We start from the raw sequence: 19,313 nt of genomic DNA, 5'->3' as shown, positions 1-19,313 counted from the left end.
TTATTTGGGCACATTCCCAAATAAATCTGTTAGTCTTTAAAGTGCCACCAGACTCCTTGTTGTTTTTGTAGATACAGACTAACACGGCTACCCCGATACTTGACTGCTCTATACTGATACACTGAAACGTAAGTACAATATTTATATTCCAATGGATTTATTTTAGAATGATATGGTAAAAATGAGAAAGTAATTTTTCAGTACTAGTGGCTGTGACACTTCTGTATTTTTATGTCTGATTTTGTAAGCAAGTAGGTTTTAAGTGAGGTGAAGCTTGGGGGTAGGCAAGACAAATCAGCCTCCTGAAAGGGGGACAGTCGTCTGGAATGGCTGAGAGCCACTGTGTTATAGGATACATTTCCTGGGCTCTAGATCAGGGGTTCTCAGAACAAGTTTTTTGGTGGCCTAAGAGTGTGGCCAGCAACCCTCATTGGTGGCCGCTCTGAAAATGTTTCCAAACCGGAGCCCCACTGCCCTGGATTGGAGCCCAGAGCCGGAGCCCAGGGCCTGAAGCCCAAAGCCTGCTGCGCACACACACACTGGCCCCACCTGTTTGCTGGGGTGCTTCCCGGAGCCCCCAGGAGGCTGCGTGGTGCAGGCTACTGGTCCCCTGCTGGCAATGCCAGCAAACACCAAGGCAGCCAGGAACAACAGCTGGGGGCTGCAGGGAGGGTCCACTGCTTTGCCCCCCTTCCCCCGTCGCCACCCAGGAGGCTGCTGGGCCGCAGAAAAATCCACATTTGAGAAGCCCTGCTCTAGATGGTAACAAATTAATGGCACATTTATTCCTAAGAAACACAGCTGTGGTAAATGAAGACACTCTTTTGGCAGACCACAGAAAAACACATTTAATACTTTAATACATGAAGAGGAGGCAGCCTCTTAAAATAATACAGCTTCCTGTAATGAAGTTATCTGTTGAACAGATTTATGCTTTATTACTAGCCAGCTAAATGAAAGCAGTATTACATGAAATTCACGCAAGGCCTTTTCTGCCCCCTCTGGTAGTTCACAACGGGGACAGACTACACACGCCCGCCCCTCTGTTGACTGTGTCAGAAAGAGATACTGTACTGTAATATCCCCTTACCAAGCGTGTTATGGACTCCGTCAGCCTCCTCTTTTACACCTTCATCTAGGCGCTCTAAATTCTGGACCAGCAAGGCCACAACCTGGCCATCAACCTAGAGTCATTGAGGCCACATGGAGAAAAGAGGATTGGGGTGGAGATGGGGAAAAAAAAGGGGGGGGGGGAATCAATAAGCACAACAGAAACACTCCAGAAAGCATGCCTCTGATCAGGAGACATGAACAATCTTGCTCTGAAATCTCAGAGCTAGCAAAGGATTCACAAAGTAAATTCACCACTTCGTTTTTCTTAATTAGACAATTTTTGTGTCAGATAAAACAGAAAAACATCTGGAGGAAAAATATGAACCTTGTCACAGTCTGTTATTCCCTAAATCACCCTGATTGACTTATAATCTCCCTGAATTTCCAAGTGCTAGACACTAAAAACCAACTGGGTATCAGCTGCCTGTCAGCTATAAAAGCAGCTCCCCTCATTCCAATTGCTGGTTTATCTGCATTGTTTCCGTGGCTGTCAGAAAGGAGCTGAAACAATGTCTGTGAAGGCAGCATCACAATGTAAGGGGTCAGCAGTCACACCAAGGGAAGTCTTAGTTCTAGGTGCAGAAAGATAGGGTTTTAAAAAAAAGGATGGTTTTGGCTTCCATTATGTGTGACATCACGGAGCCACCTGGCCAAAGCCAGCTGTAAATGATTAAAAATGAATCTGACTTTTATGGCAGTTTGGGGGAAGCCTTGGACGGCGTTCACTTGGGCATTGCCTTGCCTAGGATTGAAAGGTGTGATGTAAGCTCACGTTAGCTAGCTCCATCTAATGCCTGCTAACGCTCTGTCACAACAAGGTGAGTCATACTTACGCACGTGCTGAGCTGGCCAAGTTAAAGCCCAGGCTCTGTGCAACATACAGGAAGACACTCTCTGCCCCAGACAGCTTACATACTTCAACACGTCGGTACTTACGGAGTGCAACACCTTTGTTAAGAGCTCCACTCCCCATACATGGAGATGAAATGACGTGCTCCAGGCCACACAGCAAGTCAATAGCAGAAATGGGAATCCGGATTCTGACGTTTGCGTGGATCCCAGCCCCAACCAAGGCCAACCCACTAAACAAACAGCATTACTTTAGTCCTGCTACTAGCTAAAGTCTAATGTGACAATCCTCAGTTTTAAACAGGAGAGTGGGAAATGCAAGCAGTGTCTTCCCAATCACAAATCCCATTTGCTAACTGAGGTTTTCTATAAGCTCAGTGAGAGCAGTAACAGCAGGGTTTAGCTTGCTGTAGTAGGTAATGCAACAATCTCTAAACAGGCCTCCCAAAGAAATGCCCACATCCTTAAAATAAAGGAGCCATCTAGAAGCGGATAGCTCAGGTTTTCTCATGACATGGCTGACCTGTTTCTTTCGAAGTGAACAATCAAACCTGGCTATTGTGGGCTGGTGACAAGAAACACACAGCAAGAGCTTTTGTTCGATGTACTGCTTTCAGTGCATTTTATAGAAAGAACCTCCCTATCAGCTCCCCTCTTCCATTTCATTCATCCAGCAACCCTTCTATGAAGGGACAGTAATTAAAAACAGCCCAGAGGCCAGCCAGAGGAACTCAACTCAGGGCCACTGTAATTAACCTTTGGAAGGCAACATTACAGCGAGTAGGCAAGAGGGATTGTAGGAGAAAGAATACAGCAGTCTTCTCACCCTGCTCCTCTAAGAAACCATAATCCCCTATCCCCTTAATCTCGACATAATAGTTAGAGACCAAGCCAGAGTCCAGGTGGTTCACAAACACAGCAATTCACTTGGAGAAACTGCCTGAAAGGAGAATGGACTCCATCTCTTGCATACAATTACCAATAGTTTTAATGATATCCCTTCCCTGCAATGTACTTCTGCTCACACTGGGAGCTTTCACCTTCTACTACAATGCTGTAAAAAAGGATATCATGCCCAAACACCAGGAAAAGAGGGTATCCCACCAACATAGCAGATGAGAGGCACTCGGTACTGTTAACTAAACAGAGTTCCTTCATGAAGGAAAGTAAGATGTCAGTAGAAGTGCCTTTTCAACTGGTACAGGACCATGCCATGTGGTTGTTTACTCTCTGTGGAATAAGGGATAATTAAACTCTCTTCCACTCATAGAATAAGTATGTGGCAGGATGAGTTTGTCGGCTTATACATGAAGAATTTTGAGCATTTTCTTTGCTTGTGTAAAAAGAACAATGTCAGATCCACCTTGGTAGGATCGTGCAGTTGTTAGTTGGCTTGAAGCAGGCAATATTGGGTGAACATCTAAGGGCTGCATTATGCAGGAGGTCAGACTAGATGACCAAAATGGCCCTTCTGGTCTTTAAAAAAAAAGTAATAAAAATCTATGAACCAACTATGTCAGATTTCAATTTTCCCAGGTTGAGCAGATCAGAGAACTGCCCTGCTTTGCAAAGGAAGCAAAAGAGCAGGTATCAAGTTCCTATTTAATTCAATCAGACACTGTGCTGCTGTCACCGAACTGACCTCATTCTCCTGCCATAACAATACAGGAAGCACAGTAGGGGACGACACAGAGAAACATGCCATCCCCAGACAAAACAAATTAAAAACAACCTCTTCCTTCCAAAAATCAGGTGGTCTGGTGATGCAGAGGAGGAACTTGCCCCAAGAATTCATTCATACCAGAAAAGAAACCCATCATGGCTGTACTCACAGTATCTCAAGCCATTCAAAAGAAAATGGATTATTCAAACAGACTAGGAGCAAGACAGTTCTGCCCCGCACTGAGAACCACAGGCTAAGTTCCCTCTAAGCCGCGCGACTAAACAGCAGGCTATCAAGAGCTGCGCAGGTGGGGAGAGGCTGCTCTCCCATGGCCCCAGCCCCAGAGCTGCCACCTGTCCCCCGGCCCTGGAGCTACCTCAGCCAGAAAGGGCTGAGGGTAGTCCTCCCTCCCCGCCACAGCCCCAGGGAAGGTTGCACCCCAAACCCCTCATCCCTGGCTCCACCCCAGAGCCCATGCACCCAGCCAGAGCCCTCACCCCCCCCACACCCCAACCCTCTGTCCCTGCCCTGAGCCTCCTCCCACACGCCGAACTCCTCAGCCCCACCCCCACCACACATCACCTCCATACTGGTGCACATAACAAAATTCATTCCGCACATGGATGGGAAATATTAGAGGGAACATTGACGCCACAGGTATAAACACATCCTTCCCCTCTATAAGGTGGCCACTGATCAGCCTAATCTGGAGCGACTGAAATTGCTACTTACTAGAGCATCAATGAGGACTTCAGCTCCGTCTTCACTCTCATGGAGCGTGTCTATGTCTGTCAGTTCTTGAAGCAGATCTACCACGGCTATGGACACATGTGGGAGATGTTAAGGATAACCAAAGTCATAATCAAGACCTCATTTATCTTCATACTTGGCCCAACGTGACTGCGTGTGCTCACTGACTGCCGAGACTGGACTAGCAAGGAGTGTGTGCCGAGCAGAGCAGAGCAGAGCGACAGAGGAAGACGAAGCATTGCTTTCACAGCCCTTGTTTTCATAAGCACTAAAACTAACTGAGTTTAGTAATTGGGAGTAATACTGCAACATGATCATCTATTTGTTGTATTTGGCAATTTCACTGTTCCCCAGTGCCATTTGCTTTTTGTCATTTTTAAACCAATTAAATACTCTAGAGCTGGTTCAACTGGTTCCCAGCCATTTTACATTGTAGCAATTGTTAAAACTCTAGTTAGGAGCACAGAAAAATGTAGCAATTTGATTTGTGTGCATTATCTTCCCAATGATACCATAGCTAACTTGGCATAGCATGCACCCCACAAACAAGGCCGTAATAGGACGGTGGAGTGATAACCCTCTTCTGCCTGGCCCAATTAGGAGAGCGTGCTTCTATAACCATGCACCCCACAGGAACTGCGAAGATCCTGCCAGGCCAATTTTCATTCATTAGCACCGGGCTGCATAACACATGGTTCTTGTGACTGCTACACAGCTCTTTAGTACAGCCAGACGTATTCCCTCTCATTACACCCACTTTCCTATTCTCTCAGACACACTGATCAATCCTGCCCAATTCCCACTGGGACAGAACAAGAAATCCAGTTGTCAAGATGTCCTACGTAACAAGATTCTGAAGGAGCTCTTTAAAATCCACATGCTAATAAACTGGGCATCCATTTGTGTAAGAATGGAAATGTATTTTTATATACTTCGTTATTTAATAAGGTTACAGTCCTGACTTAACCAGACCCAGGAAATTCTGTAATGCGACTGCCATTTCATTCCCACGTCAAACTGCTACGCCCAGGCACTGTAGAATACTCAGATCAGTAAGTGATAGTACCTACTTCACATGCAGCAGCACTCATGTAAGGGTGTGAGTTTGGCATGAGTAGGTATACCTGCACCAGCTTTAATCTAGCTAGCATAGGCAACAATAGTACTGCAGATGGGGTGGGATAGACCTCAACTCAGGCTAAGTGCCCAAGTGGGAGCCTGGGTACGCACTTTGGTTGTTAGCCCTTCCTGAAGCCCATCCTGCCATGTCTACACTGCTATTGTTACCCATGCTAGCGAGACTGAGGCTAGCACAGGTATCACCTACCTGTGCTACAATCGCACCTTCATTTGTAGAGTAGACCTATCTTTAGTGAGGCGAGACTAGTTTTGCTGATACAAAAACACAGGTTACGCTCGCAAAACATCAAAGTCAGGCCTCTGCTCCCCTGAACATAGAAGTAAAGTTTTTAAGTGACTTAGGAGCCCAAGACCCAGTAAAAGCCAGTGACAGGTTCCTAGGTCACTTTTGAAATGGTCACCTATACATTTACCACTAAAGACAACACCCAATTGCTAGTGCTAAAGAAACTGAAATCCTCTAGCCATGTAAGAAACGCACCATGGGCCCGTACAGGATGGTTTCCCCCAGGCTACCTGCGATTGTGCTTTAGTCTCTCTAGTGGTCAGGATAGTGGGGTTTCTATGGCATTTCCATCCATGGAAGCTCTACTGAGCCTGCCCACAAGGATGCCAGTTGCGCAGGTGAGTTCAGGACAAAGGAAAAGGCTTCTCTGGCTCTCCTGACTTTTGCTAATTTAAGTCACAGCCTAGTCATTATCTTTTACTCACATCGTTTGCACTAACTCAGTTGAACAGCTGCCTAAACAGATCACCTGGAATTCATCCCCTCACCTCTCCATCCCCTCCCTGCATTAGCCCCTCCAAGGCACTAATCTAAATGAAGTGTGAAGAACTTGTCCTTTGGTGTTCCCTTTGGGGAAACTGTTTCAAAACAATATCCTGTTCAGTTTTAGTAAAGCCACCAAGAGACTTGAATGAAGAGCCCTATTTCCTGTATGTCTAGGAGCTTCATTTCAATAGTTGTTCATTTTTGGCTTAAGCAATAACCTAGCATACAGAGAGGTGTTACTGCAGCCCACAGTCTGCTTCCAACACATCTGAAAAGATTTCTACAAGCCTGTGACAAGAAATATGTTTTCTCCCAGGTTTACAGCTCGCAGGCCAAATTTCTGCCCCCAAACTAATTGACAAACAAGTTTTGACTCCTTTATAAAAAAAAAAAAAAGGAGGGGGAGCTAGCAGTGCAAATACTGACAAGCCCTTAACAAAAGTGATCCCAAGACACATCTTTTTATGGCTGAAAGGACAAAACAAGCTGTGTTCCCACACGCTCCAGCTCTTAAGGTCACCGTGAACCAGCCCTCTGATCCCAGTCAAAATCCCCATAGTTTATGTTTTCCCTGAGAATGACAAATTCAAGATAACCTCTCGGTGCTGTGCACATTGCACACAGAAAGCCTGAGGTCTCTGGTGAAAGTATAAAATATTAAACCAGGATGTCCATGAAACTGGTTATGCATGGTAGGCATTTCCAGCTGTACAACAGTAAATTGTTAACAACCTTATACTGGAGAATAATTTCTATTACAGATCACAGATAAGACAGCAGCGGTGTTGGCTGTTTTGCAGAGATCAGCATTCTAGCAGACCAAGGTTATGTTAGATGCAAGTTAAAATAGTCAACCCTGTAAATAGTGCTCTCTGAGGAAAACTGCAATGTAATGAGATTTTAAAAATATGTTTTTATAATATAATCACTATACCTATTTGCAAAGATTGTATCACTATTTTTTTTAATATAGTGTATTAAATGCAAGAAAAAAAATTGCTAAAAGAAAACTGACATCCTTAAATCAAACAATAATAAATAGTTAGCATTTTTACAGCACTTTTAACCTGGAAATCTCAAAGGGCCTAAGAAAAGTGTCAGGCATTATCATCTGCTTTTTCACAAATGGAAAAAGGAGGCAGAGAGATTTTAAGTCACACAGCGAGCCCCTGGTCTCATCTCCCAATCCAGGACCCTAGCCTTGGACCAGGCTGACTGATCAGTTCACTAATGCTACCCTGTTTCCCCGAAAATAAGACATCCTCCGAAAATAAGGCCTACTTACAGTTTTGCCTCTCGTTGTAATATAAGGCATCCCCCCGATAATAAGGCATCCACCGATAATAAGGCATTTTTCATTTCTGAAAAATAAGACATCCCCTGAAAATAAGACCTAGCGCATCTTTGGGAGCAAAAATTAATATAAGACACTGTCTTATTTTCGGGGAAACAGGGTAGTTCAAACACAGTACATGCAGCCTCCCTCCGGAATGGAAGAGGGGGAAGCCATTACCTGATTTTTCAAATTATGTTAAACTAGCCATTTTAAAGAGGGACTAGAATTCTACAGCCACTTGGAAAGTCTTTGCCTCTCACACACATCACCAGTAAGCCAAGTATCTTGTGTCAGTCTGCTCCTAGGCCAAAGCTCAGGTGTCCTGGCAACAAAAGGGATTAGTGCAGTTATGGTGCTTCTGTTCAGGACAGACAAACCACTGGTACACAGCAGACATAGGTCAAATCTGAGGATCTCTGGTAGAACCTTTGGGGAACAAGGACTGGAATAAATAGCATGAATGGATGCATGCTAGCATTCAGGTGCCATACCCTCAGCAGCATTTGTAAAGGAAAGTGCACTGCATGCTTGCCTGTGGTTAGCCCTCCACTTTACACGAGTGCCCAAACAAAACCTTTAAAAATGAAATTAAGGCTAATTACTCAAATGAGATGACGTCTACATTAACAGTTCGGCAGGGGGAAATAAGGACACTGAAATGTTCAGGAGAGAGAGTAGCTGAGTAAAGAAGGGTTTCAGGTGAACAAAAGACGATGGAAATTTAAAGCGGTGGGAGGGAAGAGAAAAAATATCTAGCAGTCTGTGTGAAAATGGAGCACAAGAGATTGCAGAGGTGCCTGCAGAAAGCCTTACTCCTGGGAGAAGTGTTCTCACAATGAAAGGATATCTGTATTATCGTGTCCAAGCAGCCCTAGGAGAGATTGTACAGCGTTCAGCTCTACCAGCAGGTGGTAAAGATCAGGCATGGTTGCAACCACATGCATTTCCTGAATGATGTCATTTAAATCCAGCTCAGACTCCATGAACCTGTGGACAGAAGCAGGGCAAAATTGGTCAGTGGGAATACAAGTGCATCAGCTATCCTCACAGTAGAATGCAGGCCTTCCCAACACTGAGAACAAAGCAGCCACACAACCCACCAACCATTCATCCAGGCTCATTCATCCAGGCATCATAGTGCCACAGTATTTCCAATTCCCCTACAGGAGGTGTGGGAGCTCCCAGGTGGAGCTCTTAACTACAGCAGAGCATTCGTGTGAAATCTAAGGCCTTGGCTACACTTGCGGATTCACAGCACTGCCGCGGCAGCGCTGTGAAGCACGGAGTATAGTCGCACCGCCAGCGCTGCAAGTACTCCACCTCTCCGAGGGGAATAGCTTGCAGCTCTGCGAGCGAGCGTGCAGCGCTGTATGTACTCCACCTCTCCGAGGGGAATAGCTTGCAGCTCTGCGAGCGAGCGTGCAGCGCTGTATGTACTCCACCTCTCCGAGGGGACTAGCGTGCAGCTCTGCGAGCGAGCGTGCAGCGCTGCAGGCTCTGATTACACTGGCGCTTTACAGCGCTGCACGGGGGGGGTGTTTTTTCACACCCCTGAGCGCAGCAAGTGCAGCGCTGTGAATTGCCAGTGTAGCCAAGGCCTGAGTTGTGCAGAGGAGAGGTGCCCCTGGGGCAGGGAGTCAGTATTTTGTTTACAAACAGAGGCCAGGTGATTAAGATAAGAAAGGGCTGGTGATTAAATGAAGGGTCTGGAAGTGTAGCTTGTAAAAGAGGAATCCCTCAGTGGAGGGGGTGGAGGAGGAGGAGGAGGGGTTGTTTTAGAGAAAAAGGGGATTCAGAAAAAATACAGGTTTCAGAGTAGCAGCTGTGTGAGTCTGTATCAGCAAAAACAATGAGGAGTCCTTGGGGCACCTTAGAGACTAACACATTTCTTTGGGCAAAAGCTTTCATGGGCTAGAACCCACTTCATCAGATGCATTTAGTGGAAAATAAAGTAGGCAGGTATTTATAGACAGTACATGATAAGATGGGAGTTGCCTTACCAAGTGGGGGGTCAGTGCTAACGAGACAATTCAATTAAAGTGGAAGGGGGCTATTCTCAACAGTAGAATACCAAGAATACAGCAAAGCACTGAGCCAAGGTTACATTCAGAAAAGGGGGAGATTTAGGTGTGTAGGTGAAAAGAAGGGGTCAAACCCAGGGCAGGACTACCGGTAGCAGTGTACAGAGAAGTTCCCACTCTACCTGTGGTACTTATGTGGCCTCATCACCATAGTATCTAAGGCTTCACCTCACAATGTCTAACCTATTTCTCCTCCCAGCCCCTTGGTGAGGTAGAGCATTGCTGTTATCCCTATTGTACAGATGGGGTACTGAGGCACACACAGACTAAAGGCCAAATTTTCAAAGGTATTTAGGCACCTAATGAGATTTTCAAATGCACTTAGGTTTGGTGCTTTGTAAACCCTACTAGATATATAGCTGTCATCTTCAGGTGCCTAAAAGCCTTTGAAATTCTGTCCTTAAAGCACTGGCCTGGGGTCAGACAGGAAGTCCATGGGGGGAGTAGAACCCAGGTCTCTCAGGGCCAGCTCCCTATGCAGCAGACCAGCCTCTCTCCCTGCTGCACGCTACAAAAGAGGACTCTGATAGCTAGGAGCAAAACCAAGGCAGCCAGTTCTCGGAGACTCCAGCAAATGGTCGCAGGACGGATGTCATGGTTGACAGCATGAAAAGCAGCACAGAGGTTAGGAAGGCTGTAGAATGAGAGTCAGATGATAGGAGATAGCTTAACTCCCAAGGGGTGGCAGGTTCTGCCCCAGGCTGAGTTGTAGAGCAACAGCTGCTGTGCAATTTTACATTTTAACTGAAAACCATTTTGTTCAGTCATTTTTTGTTCGGAGTTTGAGAAAAGGAAGGAATGAGAAATTATCATATGAGTATCCGATGCGTTTATGCCTCAAATTTTTAGGGTTTCAGCTGTATTCAGGCCAATTCCAGAACAAAGAACAGACACTGCAACCAAAGAGTCCATAAAGCCGACGATTATTGTCATGATTTGCATTATTCACTGGGCACCATCTGTGTGCACAGCACTGTTCAGAATAGGCCAAAAAATCCAGTCCCTGAGCCAATGCATCTAAGCTGTGTGACTCTGGATAAGATGGCTCAGATATTTAAGTATGAAGTGTATAGTTATTGATCATACTGTGATGTTAATTCCTATGAGTGGAGGCGCTGATGGCAATAAAAGTTTTACTTGATTAAGGACTAGAAGATTTGACCCTCCAACTTTTTTTCTAAAGGAAGAGCTGCCCAGAGCTCCTGTGCCTGGTTATTTGCCTTTCCTGCCTGCAGTGGCCCTGAGATATTTCAGAAGTCTCAGGTTTTTTTCTCAACTTTAAAATATAGAATTTTCTTGGTGTTTGGTTTTAAATATCCTCCTGTGAGAACTGCAACTCAGTCGCTGAAGTGTTGTGTTTAAGAGCCTTCTGGAAAGGAACTAGAGTAAAAGCAGTGTTGCCAACAGATCACCACATCTGTTATTTGTACATAATCTCACGATTTTAAAGCGAATCTCATGATTTCTGGTGAGCCTGATTCCTGATTTTTGAACATTTGGGATTGGTAATACTGTGAAAGTGACTTGGAAGTGTCAGTTTCATTCCTGTTTAAGATTAGATTCTAGTCTATTATTTGTAGTGTAGTAACACCTCTAGAGCCCCAAGCAAGTGCAGTATAAACTCACGGGGCCTTGCCCTGGTAGGATGTTTCCAAAGTTAAATGATCTAGTCCAAGCTTGATGAACTGCAAAAAGTATAGAAAGTCATCTAGATTTTTCTACAATTGTTTCAATTGTTGTATTCAAGAGTTAGTAACAAAGAATATAGACCTCTACTCCGATATAACGTGACCCGATACAACACGAATTCGGATATAATGCAGTAAAGCAGTGCTCCAGGGGGGCGGGGCTGCACGCTCCAGCAGATCAAAGCAAATTCAATAAAATGTGGTTTCACCTATAATGCGGTAAGATTTTTTGGCTCCCGAGGACAGCATTATTTCGGGGTAGAGGTGTACATTAAAATTTTAAACCTAACCAGTGTTCCTTAAGTGATTTGACATAAGATGTGAGAATATGTTAGTTTTAGAGCTGAGTGGGTCTAATATTTATTAAATCCTCTTTTTTTTTTAACATAGGAATTAGAAACAGTGCTTGTATCAGCTAATTTCTAAGTTATTATCTGCAAAAATATCCCTAGAGTTTTCAGGTGCCCAAGTAGCCCTTGGAATTACGGTTAAAGTTGCCCCTCCCCCCCCCCCCCCCCAACTCTGAAATGGCCCCTGCTATTCTGCTCACATCATCGCAAAGTCAGTCACTGGATTCAGAACTCACTGCAAACAGTTTGTCATATCACTGCACCTGGGCCCCGAAAGCATTTTATGATGTGGCATTCCTGCCCTCTCTAATTTATGTATATCAGTTTAAAAGAGTAAATGTGCAGGCTAGTTCCTACCTAGAGAATTCTTCTGCTGACTCATCTTAATGTTAACGTGTGTGGGTTATATTATCTCCAGTAAGGGTACAAGAGGACTTGGGTGTCTGTGTGAGACAGGGAGTATAGGGGCAGGGGCAGAGACCTAGCTCCAGCCAAGCTTAGGAGAAAACAGGCTGAAAGTTTCATTTAAGTTAAATGAAGGCAATCCCCAGAACAGCGGTAAGTTTGAATCAGACCCAGCGTCCCTGTACTGGTGTGAGGAAAGTGGTGGGGATGTCACTTGCTTACACTGAACTTCTCTCCTTTTGCTTTAGATTCAGAAAGAAGGGTTTTGTAAACTGGCCTTGCTGAACTGAGTCTTTGCTTCTCACTCTAAGCAAGGGTGACCTTCAGAAGGGATTGTCTTGGGGTATTAGACTCCCAGACATGCGACTCACCAGTCAGGAGAAAGCGTCAAGCTAGAGGGCAACAACATAGTACCAAGTACCAACACTGCCTGTTAAAACTAGAACTCATATGTGCAAAAGGGACATGGATTCAGCCTGACATGTCACAGAATATTTCTTTTGCTTCACGCTGTCAGAACTCCCTCCCCGCTTAATGTGGCAGAGCACATATCAGCAGGGCCTGGCAAAGTTCAGGACTGCGAGAAAAGCGGCAAGAACTAATGAGTAGCGACTGCAGCCACAGACACACACAGATTTCAATCCAAGAGCCTTGGACGAACTGTGGGAGGGAGCTCCCTGTGTTCAAACAACAAATACTTCATAGGAAGAGTCAGATTATCAGCAGATTTGCACCACTCCTTTTGCTCAGTGTAGAGTATTCTGAAAGTTCCCATGATGTGAAGCAGGAGTCCCTTCACATACACATTTGGTAATACAGTTACATGATTTGGCTGTGCTGAGTGTATCAAAAATTATGAAGAAAAATGGATCCATTTAGGAGACACCCTTAAATTCACGGTCACCCCTTCACCTTCTGAAACACCCGGCACCTACATTTATTAGGTAAACAGAGCCTTCTTTAGACTTTGGGGCTGGCAAGGTTAGAAGCCATGGAAAGGAAGGAGCATCAAAGTGTGGAGAAACTGCGGGGAAAGTACTAACAATGAGGAGAGATCAGTGAAAAAAGAGGGGACAAAAAGGAAAGGCCAAATTAAAAAAAAAAAATGCTTTGAAGAGAAAGTTTTAGAGGGACAGTAGAAATGGGCAAACAATTTATGAGTTTACCCTGTATAAGCTTTATATAGGGTAAAATGGATTTATTTGGGGTTTGGACCCCATTGGGAGTTGGGCATCTGAGTGTTAAAGACAGGAACACTTCTTAAGCTGGTTTCAATTAAACCTACAGCTGTTAGGGGACATGGTTCAGACCTGGATCTGGGTTAGCAGCAGGCTAGCGGGTCTGGCTCAAGCCAGGCAGGGCACTGAAGTCCCAAGCTGCCAGGGTAGGAAAGCAGGGGCAGAAGTAGTCTTGGTACATCAGTTGGCAGCTCCCAAGGGGGTTTCTGTGATGCAACCCGTCACAATTTCAAATAGAATTTACAGGTCATACCTGGCAATAATTGCCTTTAATCACATGATCTTTCAACAACTGAACCTGCATCTATGATTAAGAGATTAACTTTGGGCTCAAGCAAGGAGGGAAGGCTCATAGTGGGCAAAACAGAGGGACTGCACATGCCCTTACTTTTCTGGATTATCTGGGAACTTGATCCGCAGCTCTTGGTTTTTGTAAGACCTCTTCTCAAAAGTGAGAATCATTTTCTTCACCGAACTTTCATCCAGAGGCTCATCCTAGCCAAACAAAACAAATATTGCTTAGCTTTCAGAGATGGACGCAACACCAATCTGTCAATAAGTAAGAGTAACCAACAAACTAAGCCAGTCCTGGATACACCTGTGATAGAACAGTAACCAGGAGCCAATGACAATCAGAGAAGGAAGCTCCCCAAAAGTCTCACTGTAGAAGGCTGACATAGCCCTAGTGTGAGCCACATTTTCAGATTAAGCAAGTCCAGTTAGCAAAATGTTTCCATGAGACCCACAGAGACTGTCTGCATAAACAAGTGCATCTACTCAGTAAATACAAAAGCTATTTAATGGCACTGACATGAACTAAGCTACCAATCAGGGGACTTAGATTCTAAAGGGATTTTTAAATACTAGCACCTGGGCTACTGGAAAAAACAGAATGCTCGGATGATATTCTTGTTGCTAGAGACCGGGAACTTGCACACTACAAGATTCCCAAGATTCTAGCCAATCAACAGGCTTTTGCTTGATCCATTCATCCTCCAACTCAAACACTAAGGAAATCCCGCATTATCTGTCTCACCCATCAACCACAGCAGCAGTGGCAATAGCTCAACATCAGAAAGTAGAGGGAGATTTCAGAGATGAACGTTAGAAATGCTGCACACAAAGGAGAATGATATTTTACAAACCCACGTGATTCCACTGTGGCAAAAGTCACTTGTTTTTCATCAAACACGAAACAGTTACTTCCTACTGTCTATCTCCTGGATTTACAACAATCCAGGTGTTAGATTTATACAATGATCTTTTCCCTGCCCCTTAATAGAAGGGCCAGTCCCACACTGGGTCTCTGTCTCCAAGACTTGAAATCATTTACCCTTGATAGCTGTGTGACAGCGATGGCAATTTCCTGCAATATCCTTGAAAGACTTTTATTAAGTTTATGTATTACTGCGGGCTGGGATTGTATGTAACCTCTCTAGTGGGGAGACATAAGAACTGGGAGTATGGACTTTTGGGACAATAAGGGTTAAGTGGATTTCCAGGGGAATACCTAGGGAGAGGTTAATGCAAATTCCCCAACTTCAGTTATGCAAAACCCAGCCTTTTGAAGCTACCAAGTATCTGTTACAAAAGTCCAAGATCAAAGGCCCAAGCTGTATAAAGAAAGGACTGAACTGCTCAGCCTTTGTTCTGGTTCTAAGGCAGGTGAACTTGTAACCATGGGGAAAACCCAGCTGTGGGTTTGGAAGGACTAAAACCTACTGGAGCCCTAGGATGGAGTTGGTGTAATATCTGGTAAGGTTTTTAGCATGTCTGTAAGAACTTATATTGGTTTTTACCTGTTTCTCAGTAATGTTTTTACCCAAGATTAAACATGCAGTGTGACGACTTATACTTGTGAGCAATACACTGGTCACTGCCTTCAGAGACAAAAACAACAAAGAGTCTGGTGGCACCTTAAAGACTAACAGATTTATTTGGGCATAAGCTTTCGTGAGTAAAAACCTCACTTCTTCGGATGCATCTGTAGACACAGACTAACACGGCTACCCCCTGATACTTGCCTTCAGAGAGAAAGCACAATGCAGGAGCCGGCCCTCAGGCAGACTGGCTTGCCAAGGATATCACAGTGCAATACTGGGAACTGTGCAGCATTAAAACTTCAGATCAAAAGGGAATGAGACACAGGTCTCCTCCCAGGTGAAGTGACAGCTAGGAGCCAGAAGCCTTTAAGTGAGTGCCCTTGGTGACCGTGGAGGGGGAAAACAGGTGCAGTTGCCCTGAAACTGTGCCAAGCTGCTACCCTAATTCTGTGGTCCTTCCCCCTACAGAAGGTTTGCAAGAGAGGGAGGGTGGGTGAAGCTATGAGGCTGAGAGTACCTATGAAGCTTATGGATTTAGAAAATTAATAAGAACCCAGAAGCTATTTCCGGTCACAAATTTTAGCAGTAGATTCAAGTAGTTTACACCTAAAACAGAGATTTTATATTTTGAAAGTTTTTTCCAAGCCTTCTTAGGGTCTTTTGTTCATTATTTCAGAAGCCCCGTTTTAAAAGGAGTGTATTCTGGGAAGGGTGAGACATGGAAACAGTAGCCTTGTGATGTTCTGAGCCCCAGGAACTGAAAATGGCCAGTTAGTTTCATCATCCAAGCAGAGTGAAATGTAAATGATTGTGTCATTCATTTTCTTATTTTCCATTGTTAAAGTGGTTAAGAAAACAGTCTTCTTTTTTCCTCCAAATATTTGTACAGAGTAGGATGATAGGTACAATTAGAACTATCATTGGATTTATGGTATTGACAGTGTCCTTCTTAAAGAGGGGACAGTTTTGGGCCCAGACACCCTTAAAGCACCCATATTTTTCTCATTAGACTTATGTGGTGGAAAAGGCTCTGATTTGAATAGAGGCGACTACATCTCAGGCAGCCCATCCCCACGGAACACTGGAAATTTACCTCCTCTTCTTCCTCTTCTCCCTCCTTGTCAACCATCTGAAGAAGTTTTTTTTTCTCATCATCAGTTTCTTCCAGTGCAGCAGCTTCCTCTTCTCGGTGGCGACTGCGCTCCCGTGCACTGGCTTGTTTCCGCCGTGCTTTGATATCCTCATCTTCATCATCACGGGGCCTTTTTGTCCCTCTGTTGGGCTGAGGTAAGAGAAAGAAGAGGAAATAAAGTGAGTGAGACAAGAACTTTTGCCTCCCTTTATCTCAGAGCCCCAGAGACAAAGCTTATTTATTTTAAGCACAGCTAATTAGATTTGCTTACAATACTTTTACCAACTTTGAAAACTGAAATAGAGATTACTTTAGTGATGTTTAATATCATATAAATAGATGAATAGTACCAGCAAGAGCTGTGTCAACCTTCTTCCCTACGTTGGCTCATGAACATCAACCAGGGCATCACATCCTTATCATGCAAAACCCCTGGAACTTCAAACCCAAGCAGGATTTGGTAACCAAGCTGACTAGGCAATGGTTTTGTGACGTGGAGAAATTTTCACTCGGGAACCAAGGACTTGTATCACTTGTGAGCCAACTCTCAGATGACCCCATGGCCTTGAGGTGAATTCACTGAATTTCCAATACTGCACCCTCGTCTTCTGACTCACCTAGGCGAAGACCCAATTCTGAATGATTTTCCGTACCCAAAATCTGCTTGGGTTGGATGCCCAATTAATGCAGAATCATTTGCACACCCAGGGCAGTATTAGGCCTGTATACAGGTCTGTCGCATCTTAGGCGCATTTAACATGTGCGAATTCAGCTTTACACGGTCGGCAAAAACAAAAAAAAAAGAGAAAAATAACAATTTATATACTGGACCTGTAGTGCGGGCGATTCCGCCCGCCATTACACTCAATGGAATTTTGACTATACGTGGTTTTCGCTTTACGCGCTGACTGCGGAACGTAACACCAGCGTAAGATGAGACAGACCTGTACTGCAGCTCAGCAGAGGCAGGACATGGGAACTATATGCACATAGTGTGTTTGATTGCAGCTGCCGGTTATTTTCACCCATGGTTCCCGTTCACTAGGCAAAATTAAAGGGGACCCACAGAGGGGAAAAAAAGGGCATAGTGCTTTTTCTTCTTTAGGGTGGACAGAGAAAGCCTGAAAGTTCTTGGGTTGGGATTTTAAGGGGGGAAAAAATCTACTTCTCCCCCTTAAGAGACAGGAACATTAAGTCCTGTCTCCTCTGCCTTTTGCTGGAGGGAAAGGGAGATGGAATAAGAGCTCTCTCAGCCCTACATTGCAAAGACAGCAGCTTATTCTTTCACAAAAATATCTTCTGCCAACTGTTTAACAGGTGTCCGGGCAAACCAGGTATTAATTTAAAAAAATTAACTCAAAATTCCTCTCCTCTGCCAGCTGCTCAGGTTTTGGTTCCATGATATTTGTGATATGATCACCCTACTAGTCTATCTTTCTCCCACAGTTTTCCACCTAACTTTCTATTGTACAAAGCAGATCTTTTTTCTGAAAAATCCTCTTTGGCCTTCTTAAGACATCAAAAACACAACTCTTTCCTTTGCTGTTCCTTTATCTACAATCTCAAGATCACAGCCCACTTCCACAAAAGTAGCAGCTACTGTTTCGATGCAATCAGGACTCTTTTAAAATTCTCTAGCCTCAAAGTCAGGAAAACAGCTTGGAGAAGAAAAAGTGGAAGTGTCCCTCTCTTGCCAGGTCCCATAAGAGCACAGGCTTCCAAGTGGGAATTTGCAGCTCCACAGCATGTTGGGAACTGTAGCCCCCAGGAGGCACCAATTCTTTCAGGCTCATAAGGCAAGACCTGCTGTGATTTTGATTAAAATGTGTATACTGCTGCACACCAGCTACAACACTGTCTCAGGGCAAAATCCGAAAGCATTTCATTTATTTTCAGAGATTCCATAGAGTTTAAGGGACCATCTCGTCATCTAGTCTGATCTCTTGTATATATCACAGGCCGTTCCATTTCACCCAGACACCCATGACTTTAGTTAGCCTAAGCATTTCAGTCCACGGGAGACTAAACTATTGTGTCCACTGGCAGAGAACACGAGAGTCCAAGATGCCACCAATGGCCGAGGCCCAATGACAGGGAATTGTTTAGCTGAGATACCCACAGGATCCTAGCAGGCAAACCACACTCACTGCTGCAGATGAAGGCAAAAAAACCCTAAAACAAACCAACATCCCAGCCAATGTGATTTAGTTGGAAGGGAGGGGGACGTTCCCCATCCCAAATCTGGCAACCAGTTTGACTCTGAGCATGTAAACAAGTCACACCAGCCGGGTATCAAAGAAAGAGGATTCTCTGTACCATCTCAGAACATTGGCCACCCCATCCAGTTTCCCATCTCCAACTGTGGCTAATCTTTGGTGCCTCAGAGGAAGGCAAAAACCCAGAATGCATCTGGCCAATTGTGCATCTGGGGAGGGAGTAGGTGAGGGCATCCTTCCTGATCCCAGCAGGTGAGTGGGATGAGATGAAGCATGAGATTTGAGTACAGTCACTGTCCTAACATAGAGTTGCAAATGTTAGGAGCACATTAAGGGACAATGCATGCAATCCTGTTCTCCCCAAGGCCCTGAAGGACAGGGATAAACAGGGGAATTCGTACGATCCAAGGCCAGAAGGGACCTCCATGACCATCAAGCCCAACCACCGCACACATGCCACAGAATTTCTCCCAGGAGCTGGATTAAAACATATCTTTTAGAAAGGTAAGTAATTTCACCTTAAAGACTCCGAGCAATGGTGAGTCCACCACCTCTCCGATAAGCTGCTCCAATATTTAGTTTCCCTCACTACCACTTTTTTTAAAAAAGAACAGGAGTACTTGTGGCACCTTAGAGACTAACAAATTTATTAGAGCATAAGCTTTCGTGGACTACAGCCCACTTCTTCGGATGCATACAGAGTGGAATAAATATTGAGGAGATATATATACACACATACAGAGAGCATAAACAGGTG

At 44.6% G+C, this 19,313-nt stretch overlaps 1 protein-coding gene across 1 annotated transcript in view; it reads right to left on the bottom strand.

Moving 5' to 3' along the window:
- Nucleotides 1-19,313, bottom strand: part of CTNNBL1 (catenin beta like 1) — a 92,698-nt gene that overhangs the window by 59,690 nt on the left and 13,695 nt on the right. The window contains exons 2-6 of the mRNA XM_034787124.1: nt 16,302-16,490; nt 13,774-13,880; nt 8,471-8,610; nt 4,358-4,455; nt 1,091-1,184 (exon numbers count right to left, since the gene is read on the bottom strand). Coding sequence (XP_034643015.1) covers nt 1,091-1,184; nt 4,358-4,455; nt 8,471-8,610; nt 13,774-13,880; nt 16,302-16,490 — 628 coding nt within the window. The remainder of the gene's footprint in view (nt 1-1,090; nt 1,185-4,357; nt 4,456-8,470; nt 8,611-13,773; nt 13,881-16,301; nt 16,491-19,313) is intronic.

Source organism: Trachemys scripta, chromosome 12 (assembly GCF_013100865.1).
Source record: "Trachemys scripta elegans isolate TJP31775 chromosome 12, CAS_Tse_1.0, whole genome shotgun sequence".
NCBI classification, from domain to species: Eukaryota; Metazoa; Chordata; order Testudines; family Emydidae; genus Trachemys; species Trachemys scripta.
This window is presented reverse-complemented; position numbering and strand designations above follow the sequence as displayed.